We start from the raw sequence: 17,420 nt of genomic DNA on the forward strand, positions 1-17,420 counted from the left end.
GTGGGCCATTTTCTATCAGCCATCATGAATTTGTATCATAAGTTGGGACAAAATGGAAACGTATGTGAGCAAGATAGAGGTGTGAATCTACTTGAATCTACTTACAAACTGATCAAGGGCTGCTTAGATTTAAAGAGTTAAATCTTAATGCAACAAAAAATAACAATAATAAATCCAACATATCAGCATACATCTAGTTGAAAGTGTTGAGCACGGAGGTGGGGTAATGATAAGTTTGACTTGTGTCGCAGCCACAGTAAAAGATAATCTTGGAATAATTGAGCATAAAAGCAGAAGCCAAAAGCTACTATGGGAAAGTAACCTTTGACTAATTAGCATTGACATTTGATCACATTCTCAACTGAAGTATCAATAAACAGACTTTTATCATTTGGATATAATCAATTCTAAATAATGTTGCTGTACATATTTTCTTGGTTCCGTTTTAGAGTTTCCTATAAAGACTTTTATCTTGATTTGCAGTCACTTTGACTATAAATGGTAAGAGTTCAGATGCTTGTGTGTTTTTTTAAATATAGTTCAGTCCTCAAGGTGTGAAAGCACTTATTTTGCATAACTGCATACACTTTGCATGACATATTAGGCATATCCTCACTCTCATTGCTTTCATTTTTACTGATGGACAGAATGTAAATGGGCAGGTGAAGCTATTCAGTCAACTAAGACAGAATCAAAGAGATTGAAAAAACTTATAAGAGAGCTTAGCCTCTTCTTGTTAAAGGCTGTTTTGCTCTCTGTTCAATTAAATACATCAGATTAAAATTATTACCAGACTTAAAGCTGTTTGAGGAAAAATGCAAATACAGATTAGACTCCCCCAAACAATCAAGCAGTGTTACTTTCATGGTCAAAGAGTGAATAATACATTTGGAGAAAAGCTCAGGATTATGTCAGAATATTAGATGAAGAATATTTAAAATATTTGAACATTTGCAACTGGAGAAAATTAAAATAATAAATCATTTTTAGAAAACGCCCCAAAAGAGACGTGGCAGAATCCAGTGGAATGAGTGAGTCTGAAATGTTACTGAAGATAAGTATTTTTTTCTTTGATTGCATGAACAAACACTGCAGTCTGTACTCACTTAACTGGTTTGGAGGTCTGACTGGCATATTTCTCAAACTCCCCTGGGGCCGTCCACTCTGAGCCGGTCTGGTGATAAAAGAAAAAAACAAAGCATGTGCAAACATGCCCCAGGGACTACAGTGACGAAATGTGCTATAAAACTTGGAGGCATCAGAAAAGCTTACCTTTCCAACCCAGGCCAGCAGCTGCACGTTGCGCGGGGAGTGATCTGTGCTGAGCCAAAACTCTGAGTTGTCATCAGAGCTGATAGCAAACACAAAGTCTCCTGAGAGAAGAAGAACATTAAAGGGATAAAAGGGAGGAGGGGGTGTTAATACAGTATGTCCAGGTTACAAAAAGGAGAGGGTGTCATGTTGAAAATAGTAAATATTACAAAATGTTATTGCAAAAAGTGTACCCTCAGCATATGGATGTAGATAGCCAAATATCCTGAGGCCATAGTTGGTCCACCTGGGAGAAACGGCAAGTTTCTGGACTGTGGTCCTGGACTGAAAAACGGAATGACAAGGAAATCATAAATCAGACTTGCTGTTGGCTCAAAGCAGGATGAGAAGAAAACTTAGCAGATGGATGTAGAATGCACCCTGATGGAAAGCTTGAGTGCGTTTGTCCACACTTAGGTGTTCAGGAATCCCAGATAAACACCAAGGAATTGAAAAACACATTGAAAATCTTACTTTTTGGGTCCTCTTTCATGGGTCTAAATGTGTCATTTCAGATTTTCTAAAAGTAGACCAAGTCATTTGTCTAAACTTTCATTTAAATCAATGATTAAATCCATACATTTTTCAAACAAAAAAGGTCAAATATGCCAAAGGGCTCCTTATAGATGTAGTCATTTTGAATCCAATAGAAAATAGCTGAATTACATTATTATCCTCCCTGATGTGTCATATGCTTCAAACTTGATCTTATTTTCAATAAACTCTAGAAAAGTCTCATAACCCGCCCTAAATATGTTTACAGTTAGCAATATGAGTGTTGAATTAAAAAAAATATTATAAAAACAAGAAACCTTCTTTTCAGATTCATACTGATGATTTTTTTTTTTTTTGACTCGCTTATTAGTGATAATAGAAAATAATACAGGGAAAAGTAGATATTAATCACAGAATCATCGTACTATTGTCCATGTAGATTTTTGGGATAGAACATAGTGCAGGGTCCTTTTACCAAAAAAGAAAGTAACAGTTAATTGGTGAGCAGCAACAAGAATAAGTCAGCCTTTAAAGAACCGAAAACAGTAGATGAAGCAAACTGTGCCTTGAAGAAATATATATTACCCCTAAATGGTTTTCTTTTCCCAAACAAGTTTATTTATTTTCTTCCTCCTCAATCAGATTGGATGGAAAGTCTGCTAACAAAAATGTTCTTGTGCGGTGAGAGATGTTTAGTAAGATTTTGACCGGCACACTTATGTTAGGATAATTATCATTGATGATGTGTGAGTTTATTACACCTTAATATAAGCTGCCTGTTGCGTGTCAGAACTGATGTTTTTCCACAATATTTTATCTAATTAAGACTGTTCCTCTGTCCGGATATACAGTTATAATCTTCATTCTGTACGTGGCAAATATTTGGCAATGGAATGAGAGTGTTGTCCTTCAGCTAAGAACAAAGTGTAATATTTTGATAAGGCTGGAGCCATGGATGTCAATTCATCTGCTAACATGTATGAAGTAAAATGTGATGATGTGGCAGACTGAAGATGTATAAAATGCCTCTTTAACTGTATATCTGGGCCACTTCCCAAGAAGTGAGCCTGGGGGTATGCAGATGCTTTCTGTAACTCTAAGCAACTTCTCTGATCTGAGTAAGATTACAATTTCTATCAGAATCTGTTGTCATGTCTCATGGTTATTTAAAACATATAAGTTATTAAGTGTTATTCAAAGAGTTTGTCTCGAGTGATCTCTTTTCAGGAAAAAGAACCAGAGAGAGAAAGCTTCAAGGTGTAGACACAGAGAGCCTATCTTTAACACACTAAAACATAAATATGCTGTTAGGTTAATTGGCTTCTCATAATTATAGTGTGCGTTAATGGTTGTTTGTCTCTGTGTTGCCGTGCGATGGACTGGTGACCAGTCCAGGGTCCACCCCGCCTCTCGGCCATTGACAGCTGGTGATCGGCACCCCTCGCGACCCCAGCAGAGATACGTGTGACGGAAAATGGATGGATGGATGGTGCTCCATCGTCTACCCAATGTTCTCTAACAGACCTCTGGGTTCCTAACAGAAAAGCTTGATCTAAAATGAGATTAAATATGATATGTTACACCAGCCTCTATTATTTAAATGCCTTTAGTAAAAAGGAAAAGAAATACAAAAAAACTAATATCTATGATTAAATTAAAGAAATAAAATGTTTCTCTTCTAAAAAAGTGTTTATAAAAAAAGGGAAGAGGGTTTTTCTCTGTGTACAAATTTATTACTTTGAATTTAGACGTATAGCTCAGTTCTTAGTCATTTTAAGAAATTGGTTCCCATGCAATCCCAGAGCTGCAGGTTCAGACTCATGGTCTCTGACATTCTGATAACATATGATAAGGTCTGAAGTAGCTTTCAAAGGAACCTGACTGCACCCAGTGACTGTTGTTTATATAAACAGCTGCACTTGTACAAAGGAGGAGAACAGCACAACAAAAACATGAATTGGGGCGACAGTGGCGTCGGATGTAGGAGTTTGCCCTGAAATCGAAGGGTTGACGGTTCAAGCCCTGGCTCTGACTTTCAGTGTTGTTGTTTCCTTGGGCAAGACACTTCACCTGCATTGTCTACTGATGGTGGTCAGAGGGCCCGGTGGCGCCAGTGTACGGCAGCCCTGCTTCTGTCAGTGAGCCCCAGGGCAGCTGTAGCTACAATGTAGCTTGCCACCATCAGTGTGTGCGTGAATGGATGAATGACTGATTGGAGTGTAAATCGCTTTGGTGAAGTCTCCTGACTTGAAAAAGTACTATATAAGTACAGGCCATTTACCATTTATCATAAATCAACAAAACTTCTGGGCCAATGTTGCTTGTACATATATTCAAAACAGATCCACATGTTGCATGTTTAAAAGAAAAAAAATTGTTAAGGAAGTTCTAATGGATTTGTCTCATAACACGCATGCCATAACATGTTAAACAGGTTATTGAAGAGGCTAAGGGATGACAGCTCTACTTACATGTGGATACAATGGATAGTGCAGGTTCTTGCGCAACTCTGCGGTAGAAGTGCCGCACCAGTCCTCAAACACATGCAGATTGGCCTGTCCCTTAAACTGCATGGCAAGCAGAAAGAGAAATGACAGTTATATATATATATATATATATATATATATCAACACAAGATTGTGTTTGCTGCAGCAGGACAGATCACCGATCAGCCTCAGCATTTTTTACAAACTAAAACCAACAACCATACTTGCTTAGATGGCACAATAACAGCGGTTTTTAAACCCTTTCCTGCATATGTAAACATAGAGGTTTCTTCAAAGGGTAAACCAAAGCAAATGATTTGTGTCAGAAAATCGAAAAATTAAATTAGAGGTACCTATCAATGTAGAAGGATTTTAATGTCACAATGAGAAATCCAACCTTTGACTTTTTTTCAATGTGTGGTCAAGTAAAAGAAAAAGAAAACACTAATGGATGAACAGTGATTAAAAAATTTCCCTTTTTTAACTTTTCATTTCAAAGTCAGCAGGAAGAAAAAAAATACGACGTTCCCATAATAAATCTGTTGGGTTTCAGTAGAGGCCCAGATGTCCTGTAAACATACACCTCTGTGACATCTGCCAAAGGGGCCATGTCATCTGATCCTTCAGCGTGTTGATCACAGAGCAGGGACATGACACCGGGACTGAGAGCCATATCAGAATATGTGGTCAATCCGGTTTCATTAGTGGTTCAGCCAAGCAATTGGTAATGAAAATAAGGTTTCAACTCTTTAATATTACCAATGCAGGTTGCTCATGGTTACATATTTCATACTAAGGTTAGAAGGACTATTCACTCAGAGTGTGGGGGCGGTCTAGTTGACTGAAGCATGAAGCTCTAGGTTCAAGTTTTTCAGCTATGATTCTGTTAAAGCTTTTCCTCTGCTTGCTGACCTGCTAACACTGTTGCTTTGATCTCACATATGAACTGAATCAAAACTTCCTGTATGCAGAGTTTACAACAATTACAGTAAATAGCCTGACATTCTATGACTCAAAGAAATGCTTTGAGACATGGGGGGTAGAGATAACATGTTATGTAAAGCCTGAGACATACAGGTATCATTGTTGTGACAGGCGTGGCCCGGGTGGAGATATGCTCTGTAATTGCTTCTACTTTGACCCATATATGGATAAAGGCTTAGGAAAAGAACACTGTGTTGGTTTGAGTGGTGTGTTTAATTTCCCCGCACACTTCCTCAGCATTGATTCACATTTTTTTGTTAATAAAAAAGCCCAATCTGTTATTTTTAGGTTTTAAACTTACAGTTAAATCTTAATCATTTTAAAAACAGGTTTAGTCCAGGTCATGCATAGCTGAAAACCCTCAAATTAGGAGTATTTACTTACTTTTTTATCTTGAATTCACCCACACACACATTGCCAGTGCATATTTTAAATTGCAATAATTTGTTGAGGGTTTCTGTCATGGATCCACTTGTTCAAACGTATAAATGGTTGAGTAACTATTACTCTGCAATAACCCATGTCAATAAATTATGGTATATTAGATTTAACATTCGGAAACAGTAATTGAAAGATAATAAATGAAAACTAAGGAGGTTTTTAAAAGCATGGATGAAAAATAATTTATATTTACTATTGCATATAGAAGTGCTGCAGTTTGAAAAGGAGTATCCATGTATTGCCATGTATTATTATTCTTTTTGCACAAAAACTTGTGCAACTTAAAAAAGTTTAACGTATTGAAAGTCATTCTTTTGTTTCAAACATAACTGGCAGTTTTAAAACTCATATGTCAGCAATAATCTTTAGCACAGCATTACGGAAACATGCAAGTTCCATACTAGAAACTACAGAGACTATATTGATTATAACTAACCCGAAACATTATCCTACTCTCCATCCCTTTTTCTCCCATGTCTTCTCTATTCCTTGGAATCTTCACCATTTCTGAAACTTAATATGTATATTTGATGTGTGGGCAGAGAGGGAAGGTAACACTTTAATCCACAGGGCAACGATAGTATTCAGAATTTGACAGCAAACCGCTTGAATAATCATATTAATATGAAAAATAAAAAATAAATCAGAGAAATGTAGGTGACTGGCTGCAAAGAAGAGGAAGATAAAAGCTGAAAGAGCTTTTAGGGAAGTTGGCTCAAATAGGTCTTAAATTTAACACCAGCAGCCAGCTCTTCACCACAAGTATATTTATTGATGTAAATCATGGAAGACAGCACGTTTTTACTCTAAATATAAGCATGCCCAAAGCACAGAAATGGCAACAAGGGTACAGGGAAAAGTAGTTATCATGTCTATTTTGTGCTTGCTAAACACATTTAGTTTGAAAGCTATATTTTCTCTGCTGTCAATTTAAATAGCAGCAGAAGTATTTAGAATAAAAATATGTGATCATATCTTCCACAATCTTACTTTAATATTTCACTTACAACAATTATAGAAAATTCTCAAAGAGCATGAACTTTAGCGCCTGAAATAGTCCAGGCAGCTTTAATCTACAATTTATTTGCTTTTTCCAAGTGTGATTTACTGGGGAAACACGGCTGCCACTTTCTGAAAAAAAAAAAATCCTACTTGAGCAACTAAAGATTGAAACAAAGTTTCTTTCTGTTAAATCAAATGTAGAACAAGACATTCTGCAATACCTGTGGCTTCTAACATGGGGCAAGGTTTGTCTGTTCTTCTTGTGTTTAAACACTGAAGCTACTGTGAAAAAAGTGGAAATGTTGATTACTTAAGACTTTAAATCTGTTGTAATGCAGGACTGTCCGCAAAATGTTTCCAGATACAGCCCTTGATGTTGTGACATAAGCTGGAAAAATATGAAATACATCCTAGTGGATAAAACATATGCTCCCTTCCCAGTGTACCTGACAATGATTAATATATCAACTATTACCTTTTGAAAGGTATCAGAAAATTCCCAATCTTTTTTAACCCATCTTTAAATGCAACATTTTAATATATTAATGGTTTATTTTAGAGGACAATCTATTCACATCTGACTGGCTTCTCTCTAAAAGTCTGGTTTTAGCTTTTGTAACAAAATGGAAGAGAATATGCAAAAAAGGTGTATGAAAAGCTACCTAATCCCACATTACAATAAACTTAGATTATGTTGGCAAGTAAAGCCAGAAATGACAACAGCTCCCGTCATACATGAAACAGGAGGTGAAGCAGCTGGCTGAAGTACATTCCTGCTTAAAATAGGGGGAAATCTGATAAGCATGATAATACAAAGCAGTGGAAGCTGCTGGAGACTGTTGCAGGAACGACACTGTAAACAAGGAAACGCAGCGAGCTGGGAGTAAAGCGGGCAAGTCCTGACAGGTGATCCGGGGTTCAAAGACGGTTAGGTGGAGCACTGAAGCATGCAAGAGGTCTACAACACACACACACACAAACCTCTGGTTTCCATGTTTGCGGAGTGAAGCTGGACACCCAAGCCGCCGAGTCCTCCACCCAATCTGGCCGATCGTCTCTTCTAACCTAGAACACACATGCAGTCTGATTTAGCTGTGGCTTGCTTTCTTCTATTCCCGCCTTGAACAGATATAGACCCTTGCATCATCCCCCACCCCCCGACCCAAACTCACCTTTTGGTTCAGCACATCTCTCCTCGGGTTGTTGCTGTCAGGATACCCACCTGAACAAAAGAAAGACCATCAGACCAAGGCAGGTGTGCAGGGTTTGAAACTACCAGTACCTTGTTTAAGGACCATGGTCTCCCCTTTTTATTGGCCAGCAAACTCACCCGACCTGAACTCCATAGAGAATCTATGGGGTATTGTAAGTGACAGATGCAATACGCCAGGACTAAAACTGCAGAAAAAACATAATCCTCTAATTTTCTGGACACTGAATTTTGGGGTTTTTTGTTTTTAGTTCTAATCATAAAAAACAAAACAAAACAATTAACGCATGTCTGTATGCAATGAATGGATATAATATATCTTTGCTAGGAATTACTGAAATAAATCAATTTTTCATGATATTGTGATTACATGATAGCACTAGTATCTCTGTGGTGTGAGTAGAAACTGTGCTCAGCTTTGCTCTGTTATTGTATTATTATTATTTGTATGTTATCTGCCCAGAGACCACAGATAGAGAAGAGGTTATGCTATAATCTGGTACAGTGCATCAAACGGTGACATTTATGTTTATTTTTATTTTTTGGTTTTTATTTTATTGGAAAAGCAAACTTTACAGTTAAGGTCATCCAAGTTCCAGCTACCACAACATTACTGTGAATAATAACACTGGCATACGCTAATCCAAAGGTTTTACTTTTTACAATAAAAACAAACATATAACATGTAAGTAGTTTAGGGAAAGGTCTAATTCTTCTCACTATATGGGACAGCAGACATACTTTTACATTTGTCCAAAATAGTAATTAAATACAAGCTATGACAATGTATTTCTTTGGCAGGGAAAATTAAACCACAGGGAGCTATTTTGACCAGATATTGAAAAAGGTTTCCTTTTATGACATTTTCTCCAGTATATAAATCCCCTGTACAATTTTGAGCCAGTCGTCCACTGTAGGCAGTTCAGACTTTTCTCATGATTGCTTTTTACTTGCTGAAAAAAGCATTAACAACAGTTTTTATCCTCCAGAGTCCAATTTTCAAACTCTCCCCTTTATTAAATTACGTTTTTTTTGTTTTTTTTTAAAGAAAGTAAATATTACACTGCAGACCTGTATTTATTGTTTTGCTTAAATCAACGACACTGAATTACACATAAAGAATGATTGGCAAACTGTTCTTTAAATAAAATCTCCTGCCGCAGCCACTTACCATGAGCTCAGCAGTTGGAGCAGACTGACATTTACAGCCCGTTTTTATACTATAAGCCTAATTTCCTAAGCATTTAGTCTATAATGGGATCTCTGTTAAGTCTTACTCTGTTTATACTTACAACTGAGGACATCTGCATGTCAATCAGTTCATTTCTAAACAACCATCTCAAGTGTTAGGAAAAAGTAATTGTTGCTTTTTTGCAAGTTGTGTGCAAAGAATTATCTCCACTGACCTTCTCCATAATTTTTGAAATTATAGGGCAGAGTGTTTTTCAAAATAGGACCTAAATGTTTGGATTTTTTTTATGACTTTGTGGTAAGACAGAGTGAGCTGGGATTAAGTCCCTGTGAAGGTCTGTCATTACCACCAGGGTGGAGATCTCCAAATACACACCCTTCAAATGTAGAGGCCAATATGACATCATAAGCAACTCTGGAATGTTGATCAAAAAAGGAAATGTATTTTCATGCAGACTTATACTTTTTGTTATGTACTATATACATGATACTAATACTTCTTCTATGATGCTGTCTTTTATGGTGGGGGAATAAAAGCTTCTGTTAATTATAAAGTCCAAAGCTCATAAACAATCAGTGTTTTCTCTGAAAGGTGTATATCTGTGTGCATGGGGAAGCCCTGACACGTGCAATAGGACTTAGTTGTGGCTCCACTTTAAGCAGGGAGTGTAAACTTGGTCTTCCTTCGTTCAAAGAGAACAAAAATGTTTTCAAATCTGTTCCAATTCCTTTTGACCTCAGAAATAGAAGAATTATTAATAATAGAAATAAATAAATATCAGAAATTTCAGCCATCGTATTTTGAAACAGATCTGTGGCCCCTCCCTTTACTAGGAGAGGCAATAAATATGAAGTGTGTTGTAGTTCATTCATAAAAAGGGATTCTATGTTTTAGCTGATGCTAACCCAGTTGCTGCTTGGTATAAAATGTTTCTGGAAAGGGGATTCGAAGCCCTGTTTTGTATTAAAAAAATGGCTATGACTGTGTCTACGTAGACAAGCCTTGTGGAAAATCTGTGCAGAGCAAGTCGTGTGCTGTGTAGGTTTCCTGGTTAATGATCATACCCTCAGACTCAAAAAATTAACCTTCAATGGCAAAGCTCCAGTAAGCGTTAAGATGAGAAAAAAAAAAAAACTGGTTGCAAAAAAAAAAATTAAGGCTTTCTTAAGGCATTAAAATTAAGATGTGTTGATCTTTATAGGTAAGGAAACTACTATGTGAAAAATATCCCCTTGTCTAAACTGGTATATGTTCAATCACGCAGGATTAAAAGACACAAACAAAAACCTTATTTAATCAAATTATTTGAAATTCTCTGTCACATATATTCAGTCTTATTAAAGGCTTAACTAAGCAGTGGAACCATCTTAACAGCGTTATAATATATTCAGGGCTGAGAAGAAAAGGACATCTAAATAAAACAAAACGCTATGTGTACAAACTAGGGCTGCAACTAACGATTATTTTGCAAATTGATTAATCTGTTGTTTATTTTTCAGTTAATCAATTAATAATTAGATAGTCATAGGATCCTTAAAGAAGATTTTTTACGAATTTAAACTATTTTAAACTCAAACTTTTCCACTTTTCCACTTCTTGACTTTATTATCTTATATGCGAAATATTTATATATTATTTACAATCTTGGTATAATCACAAGTGGGTTTCTCTGTCAGATAAAGGCATGTTTTACAGACTCTGTACACCAGTTAACAATTAATCGATTACTAAATTAGTTGACGATTACTTGAATAATTGATTAATCATGATTAATTGTTTGAGCCCTAGTTCAAACCCAACTAAAATAGCTTAAAAATATATATATTTTTGAGGCAAGAAAAAAATCAAACCATTCAGTCAAATAATGCCATCAACCTATCCTTAGATAAGCATGAAAAGTAGAGACAGCTAATGATTTTCAACCATTTTTTGCATTTTTATATTATTTAATTTTTATATTATTTTCAACCTTTAGAATCTGAATCATGAGTTTTTATCTCAGAGAAAAAAAATTGTAAACTATGACAGAAGTTTCCCTTTATCTACAGAATACCAAATACAGTCAGTAAGTGTCAAAATATTCTCCAAGGAAAGAGCAAATACCAAAATCATAAATGACGCTAGAGACAGACTGGTGCAATGTTTTTTTTTACCTAACCTAACCTCCACTGTGACCTTTCTCTATTTCTCAAATATCAGTGAAAATATAAAACAGGATTGTTACATACAGCCTTAAAGAATTTAAATGGTTTCCTTTCTTTATCAGGATAATAACCAACTTCAGCCATGTTAACTCCTCTGTGCTGTTTCCTGTTTGACCCACATGAGGGAAAAACAAACTATTCCTTAAAGGGCCCTATCTTAAACCCTCAGTGTGTGTGTGATCCCGTAGCGACCTGCGCTGCCAGTCTGGATCGGTTTGTTCTCTGAGGTAGAGGTGAGGAGCATGTGATTGCCCTGATACAGACGAAATACAAAAACAGCCCTGTAGCCTCTATTTGCTATTATTAGAGGTAAAAAGCTCTCTTTATTACAATGTTATGAAAGATTCATGTATGTTCATAAGTCCTGGCCTCAGGATATTTCGATGTTTGTTTCTTGGTGCAGGCTGTGTGTTTTGTTTCTGAAGAAGCCGAACTGTGCAAGATATGATGAACGTTTATACGGTGCTGCCAAATTTAATTTCTGAATCATTGATTGTTGGCTTTAATGAAACATTTAAACCATGTTCACTATTTTTTTGCTTAAACTCAGCCTTCATGTTTTGACAATAGATTTTGATCCATTATAGTACCAGTTTAATTGGTGTGACTTAAGTTATAATATTTTCAAATGTAGAATGGTAGCTCCAAGCGTTAAGATTTTGACGGCTCATATTCAATTCAATTAATTTCAGTTTATTTATATAGTGCCAATTCACGACACATGTCCTCTCAGTGCAATTTACAGAGACAATTCAACCATCATCATACAGTCAGATTTTTCCAAGTTTCTATCAAACGAAAACCAACCGATTGCATCGACTCATTGACTCAACAGCAATCCCTCACACTGAGCATGCTCGTAGCAACAGTGGAGAGGAAAAACTCCCTTTTAACAGGAAGAAACCTCCATCAGAACCAGGCAAAGTAGTGTGAACGGCCATCTGCCGAGGCTGACTGGGGTTCAAGCACACGTTTATATATATACATTTAAATATATATATATAAAATTATAAGCACATTAGGGTTTAACCTCATTAGCCACCATTTACCCCTACGAAGGGCAGCAATAACATGTTTTAGCCCATTTTACACAATTTATCTGCAAAATACAGTTAATTTGGTGGTGAGTTACACTTTAAATATTGTTTATGGGGAAATAAACACTTAATTAACTTGTGTTGTGAAACCTTTCTCCATCTGCATTAGTTTTATCCATGGTTGTACATATACACATCTTTCTAGGGTTTTAAAGTGATTAAATAGATTATTCTTTCTGCTTAATGCTGCAGGTGCTTCTGCTTCTAACCAAACGCTTAAAAAATGATAATAAACTGGCTGTGGCCCCAATTCTGGAACTGTCTGTGTGTGAACTATGTAATTATGTCCAGCATATATTACGTGCATGAACTGAAGCAGCAGCTCCACAGGATGTTGGAGCCTCTCATTCTATAGATGAGGCCAGCGACTATTGAGATAAAGCTAATTTGACCGTCTTGAATGCAAGACTTTTTTATTTTTTTATTTTATAATCTCATGACCAAAGATTAGAGTCTGATCTGACAAATAAAAAGCCAAAGAGCAGCTGACACATGCAGAAGAACATTGTTTAAACCCTTTTCAATCCAAGCAACTAAGGAAACCTAATGATTTTCTACATAAGAAAGATTCTACGGTTTAGCACTACTTTCTAGCTTCCCCACAAAAGAGAACTAAAAGACTGAGACTTTAAATATATCTTTAAGGAACAGAGCTTAAGGTGGTTTTATGACTGAATGGACAGATGAATAAATAAACACACATGGTAACCAACTCTGATTACTTTAAGTTATAACTTCAAAAGCCAGAAAAAACCCCTGCCTTAACCTAATCTAAAAGTATCAGGATAATTACTAACACTGTCCACATACGGATGATTACGCTTCAGCAGAATCAAAAGAATTTCCATTACACTTCCCCAAGGGAGTGTTATGACGCCATTTCTCCTCAGGAATAAAAATGTAAGAGCAGTAAGCACCTTTCTACACATGCTGACGTGTTGCTCAATGCATCAGCATCATGCAGTTGTTTCTTTTATTGTGGGCAGATGAGAAATTGACAACTGACGTTTTTTTTTTTCTTCTTTTATCTACATCGACTCTGCAGCCGCAGCCACATCCTTCAGTCAGTTTGCTGAGCCTGACAATGAGGCTGAAAATGGTGACATGAGGTGTAAATAAAGCAGAGAGAGCAGGAACTGTGGTTATTTTTTTGAAAGAAAAGATTTCTGTCTGAGCTTAAACTGACCTTCTGACCTTTCCACCTCCCCCTCCTTACCCCTGTCTATGTTCTTTCACCTGACTTTTCCTTTGAGGCACTAATAGCAGGTTTCAGTTGCTGTAAGCAATATTTGGGCTCAAACAAACATGTTCCATTTAAACTTATTAAACACATCATCTGGAAACTCAAAGCCTATAAACTTCAGCCTAAATAAAACCATTTAATATGTCTGTAACTCTGAATCTTTGGCTTTGTAACTGCAGCAGTTCATTGTTTACTGAGAAACACCTAAATTTGCTAGAACTTGTTTTTTCTTAATAGACCAACAACAGATTAGAGTCAAATTCTTGAGCGGATCACTTCTTTTTTTTTTTTTTTATGTGAAAGTGTAATATCAGCTTGTTCTCAGTTACAGCAGCAGGGTTAGGAGTTTTGTCTCATCTACAGTAACGCTATGTGTAAGACCATTTCTCTACCTAAAGGTGCATCTATCTATGTGAGCAGAGGTCTGCGCTCATATAGGGCTTTTCTAGTTTTCTCTTGTCTTTATCCATGTTCAGTTAGGGAAGTGGTGGCCAAGTGGTTCAAGCCTCTCTCCCACGGACTGCCAATCTGGCTTCCTGAGCACGACCCTTAACCCCACACTGCTCCCCGGGTGCCGCACAATGGCAGCACACTGCTCCCCAAGGGGATGGGTTAAATGCAGAGTGAATTTCGTTACTTTGTACTTGCGACAGTGTAATGACAATAAAGTTGAATTCTATTCTATTCTATCTTCTTGAATCTCATCCTTTCTAACAAGCTTCACCATCTATCATGAAAAATTCTCTTCAGGGTGACGCAATCTATTATTTTTTTTCTATAAGAATTTTGCATGTAATTTGACCAAATAGATCAGAGAATATGATGTGTTGCATTTGCTGTGATTCTTCTGGCAAAGCAAAAATTGAACACAATTACAGGCATCTTCTGTCAACATCATCTGAAACCTTGCTATTACTCTGATTCTACCATATAATTAGTTTCATTCTTGCAGATGATCTCTGGTGTCAACATGACTTTAATGAATCGTATCTTACTTTCCTAAACCTAATTTTATCTTTTTTTTATTTTATTTTTTTATTCCAGTTTGGATTTCTTTACATTGGCTAGAGGGAGGTGTTTTAATCTATTTAATAATACAAACCCTTATGTTAGTCCTGTATGGAAAAGCCCCAGCCAAAATTTCTGACCTATAGCCCTCAGTCTTAGATCTACCAGTCAAAGACTGCTAATGGTCCCATGAGCACATTTAAAACCTGAGGGGATAAAGCCTTTGGAGCTGCAGCCCTCATAATATGGAATGTGTTGCCTCCAGTTTGTGCAGACTTAATTAGGCTGATTTATTTTTTTTTCAAAACGCATATTTCTAAATACGCATGTGTTTATTTTCATTCTGATCTATGAAGGGTGCTGTATAAATAAAGTTTACTTACTTGGACTTAATTATATGTGTTCTTCAATGTTCCCGCTTAGACCACTGAGAGCGAAGCACGTGTGTTTGAAATCAGATTATAAACAAGTGCACTGCTTTATCCACTGTGGTAACTTTTAAACATTTGAACTTCTAGTGCATGCCACATTTTTATTTCTAAATTATTATTTTATTTAAAAGTTGATATAAAAATTTATTTTAAAAGATCTTCAGCTCGTTCTTTCACTTCAGAAAATCCAAAGTTTGTTCTTGCTGTTAAATGGGGTATGAGAAACTTGCAAGACATTTTGAAGTTAAATGCAATTTAAAAAGCTGCTGTTTTTATTTTTGCACGATCTTGGAAGAATGTCGGAGCTCCTTCAGAAATGAGGTGACAACTCAAAACAAAAGAACTTTAGATATGCGCAAAAGCGATGAATGAAACAGACTATTGCTGCTTGACATTTTCTGTAAACTCCCCTGGAATGCACCACCTTGTATATATATATTTAGCCTACTTTTAATTCCTGCAGGTTACAAGTTAAAGAACCAAACACTTGTTGAATCCCAACTCACCGACATCCTCGATCTGCCCTCTTGCAGCGAGCATTTCATGGTAAATTGCCAAAACTGCAAAGAGGAGAATTGCGGCAAACAGAAAATATTTGCCATTCCGCCGAAGCTTCTTCAAGGGGAAAAACTCCTTAAACATGTTTTGGTTCAAGACGAAAATATTTCCAGAATAGAAAGTCATTCGTCTGATCAGGCGCTTTGTTATCATCAGGAGACCCCGGGACGCGCGGTGACCGGTGACCGCCACCCTCCCCCCCAGCCAGCCGGGCGAGCTCAGCCGCTCCTGGTGGGTGAGCGCCCCGGTGACTTCACCGCTCCTCACAGCCCCAGCGGTCCCGGTGCAAAAGTCCCCCGGCGGCTCTCATCCAAGAAAATGAAACATCCTGACCTGCGTCCTCCACTAATCTGCGCGGATGTTTCCAGATCATCCAACTCTTTTAAAGCGTTATTCCGTGGGATTTGTCACGAACGTATCCCCGCTGGCGAACTGAACTCCGCTCTCTCCACGCACAGAAACGCACAATGAAACAGCCGAGGAGTGAAATCTCACACCAGCTTCATCCCTGTCTCAGTTTAATCAAGCCAGAAAGAATGTGACATGGAGCAAAGCCAGCGCGCGCTCTATGCGTAATGATGATGCGTAAAGATGCCAAAAAATCTCACCATTTAGATTCCTGAGCGTCTTATTTAGACAGAAATTTAATTAATTATTTTTAGTAACGAGATTTTTAACAAAATGTTACATATTTTATCTTATACTTTAAAATATTTTACTCGTGTTAGTGAAGTTTTATTGTGAAAGGAAAAAAGCGGAAGTGCAACATTCTTGCTCCACGTAGCTTGACTTACTGACGGGAGGAGTAAACATTAGAAGAGCCCGACCAGGTGGAACCCCCCTCCCCCCTCCCTCCCCTTTACCTGTCACAGGTGCAGCCAAACTTTAGTCCTTGGCGGCGTTTCTCTCCACGCCTTCATGTCTTATTTATTTCCACGATAAAAATCCTCAAGTCAATCCATGAACCATAAAGATATCCCTTAATTCAGTTTATAATTCAGAATATCATGATAAGCCTTGCAATGATGTTAAACCTGGACTCTACCAAAATTTATATAGTTAAAGACTTCAACTTAACTGACAATAGTATAAATTGCAAATTTAACAACACTGCTTTTAAGTCATTATTTTTAAGCAATGTCAAATTCATAGCAGGAATAAAACATCATATACATTGTCATATACATTGTTACATTGACCAGTTTTCCTAAAGTCATAGAGACCTAATTTGAAATATTTAGTAAAATATGCAGATTCTCTAAAAAAATTTAATGTAATTAATGACTAGACAACTCTTATTGATTCAATTAATGCAAATCAAAGAAAATTTTCAGACATTTCTAAATTCCTGTGATATACAAGAAAACACTTCCTGTAGAAAGATTCCTGGGAATAGATCCACTAACCGTGAATATGTTAACAAAACTTTAAACTTTTAGAATTTTGAAACAAAACTAACCAAAAAAAAAAAGTGAAAATGTGTTATCATTAGGCTGTCTTCCCAACTCTGTCTAAAAACATTAAAAAAGGGTAAAAAAAAAAAAAAAAAAAAAAAAAAAAACCTGATATATTGCAGTTAATTAATTCAAAACATTGAAACTCAAAAAAAAAAAAAAAAAAAAAAAAAAAAAAAATATATATATATATATGTATATATATATATATATATATATATATATAAATATATATATACACACAGTATAAAGTGTTTATGTGTAGCATTTTCATACCTAAAGCTAATAAATATCCTGATGTGTA

At 36.4% G+C, this 17,420-nt stretch overlaps 1 protein-coding gene across 1 annotated transcript in view; it reads right to left on the reverse strand.

Annotated features, from left to right (window-relative positions):
- The window catches only part of b4galnt3b (beta-1,4-N-acetyl-galactosaminyl transferase 3b), a 33,578-nt gene extending 17,423 nt beyond the window's left edge, over positions 1-16,155 (reverse strand). Inside the window, exons 1-7 of the mRNA XM_038268831.1 lie at positions 15,611-16,155; positions 7,892-7,941; positions 7,701-7,784; positions 4,278-4,373; positions 1,506-1,596; positions 1,273-1,373; positions 1,107-1,174 (exon numbers count right to left, since the gene is read on the reverse strand). Of these exons, the coding sequence (XP_038124759.1) occupies positions 1,107-1,174; positions 1,273-1,373; positions 1,506-1,596; positions 4,278-4,373; positions 7,701-7,784; positions 7,892-7,941; positions 15,611-15,815 (695 nt within the window). The 5' untranslated portion in view covers positions 15,816-16,155. The remainder of the gene's footprint in view (positions 1-1,106; positions 1,175-1,272; positions 1,374-1,505; positions 1,597-4,277; positions 4,374-7,700; positions 7,785-7,891; positions 7,942-15,610) is intronic.
- Between the last annotated feature and the right edge of the window lie 1,265 nt (positions 16,156-17,420).

Source organism: Cyprinodon tularosa, unplaced genomic scaffold, assembly GCF_016077235.1.
Source record: "Cyprinodon tularosa strain WSP-4 unplaced genomic scaffold, ASM1607723v1 ctg71, whole genome shotgun sequence".
Classification (NCBI taxonomy): domain Eukaryota; kingdom Metazoa; phylum Chordata; class Actinopteri; order Cyprinodontiformes; family Cyprinodontidae; genus Cyprinodon; species Cyprinodon tularosa.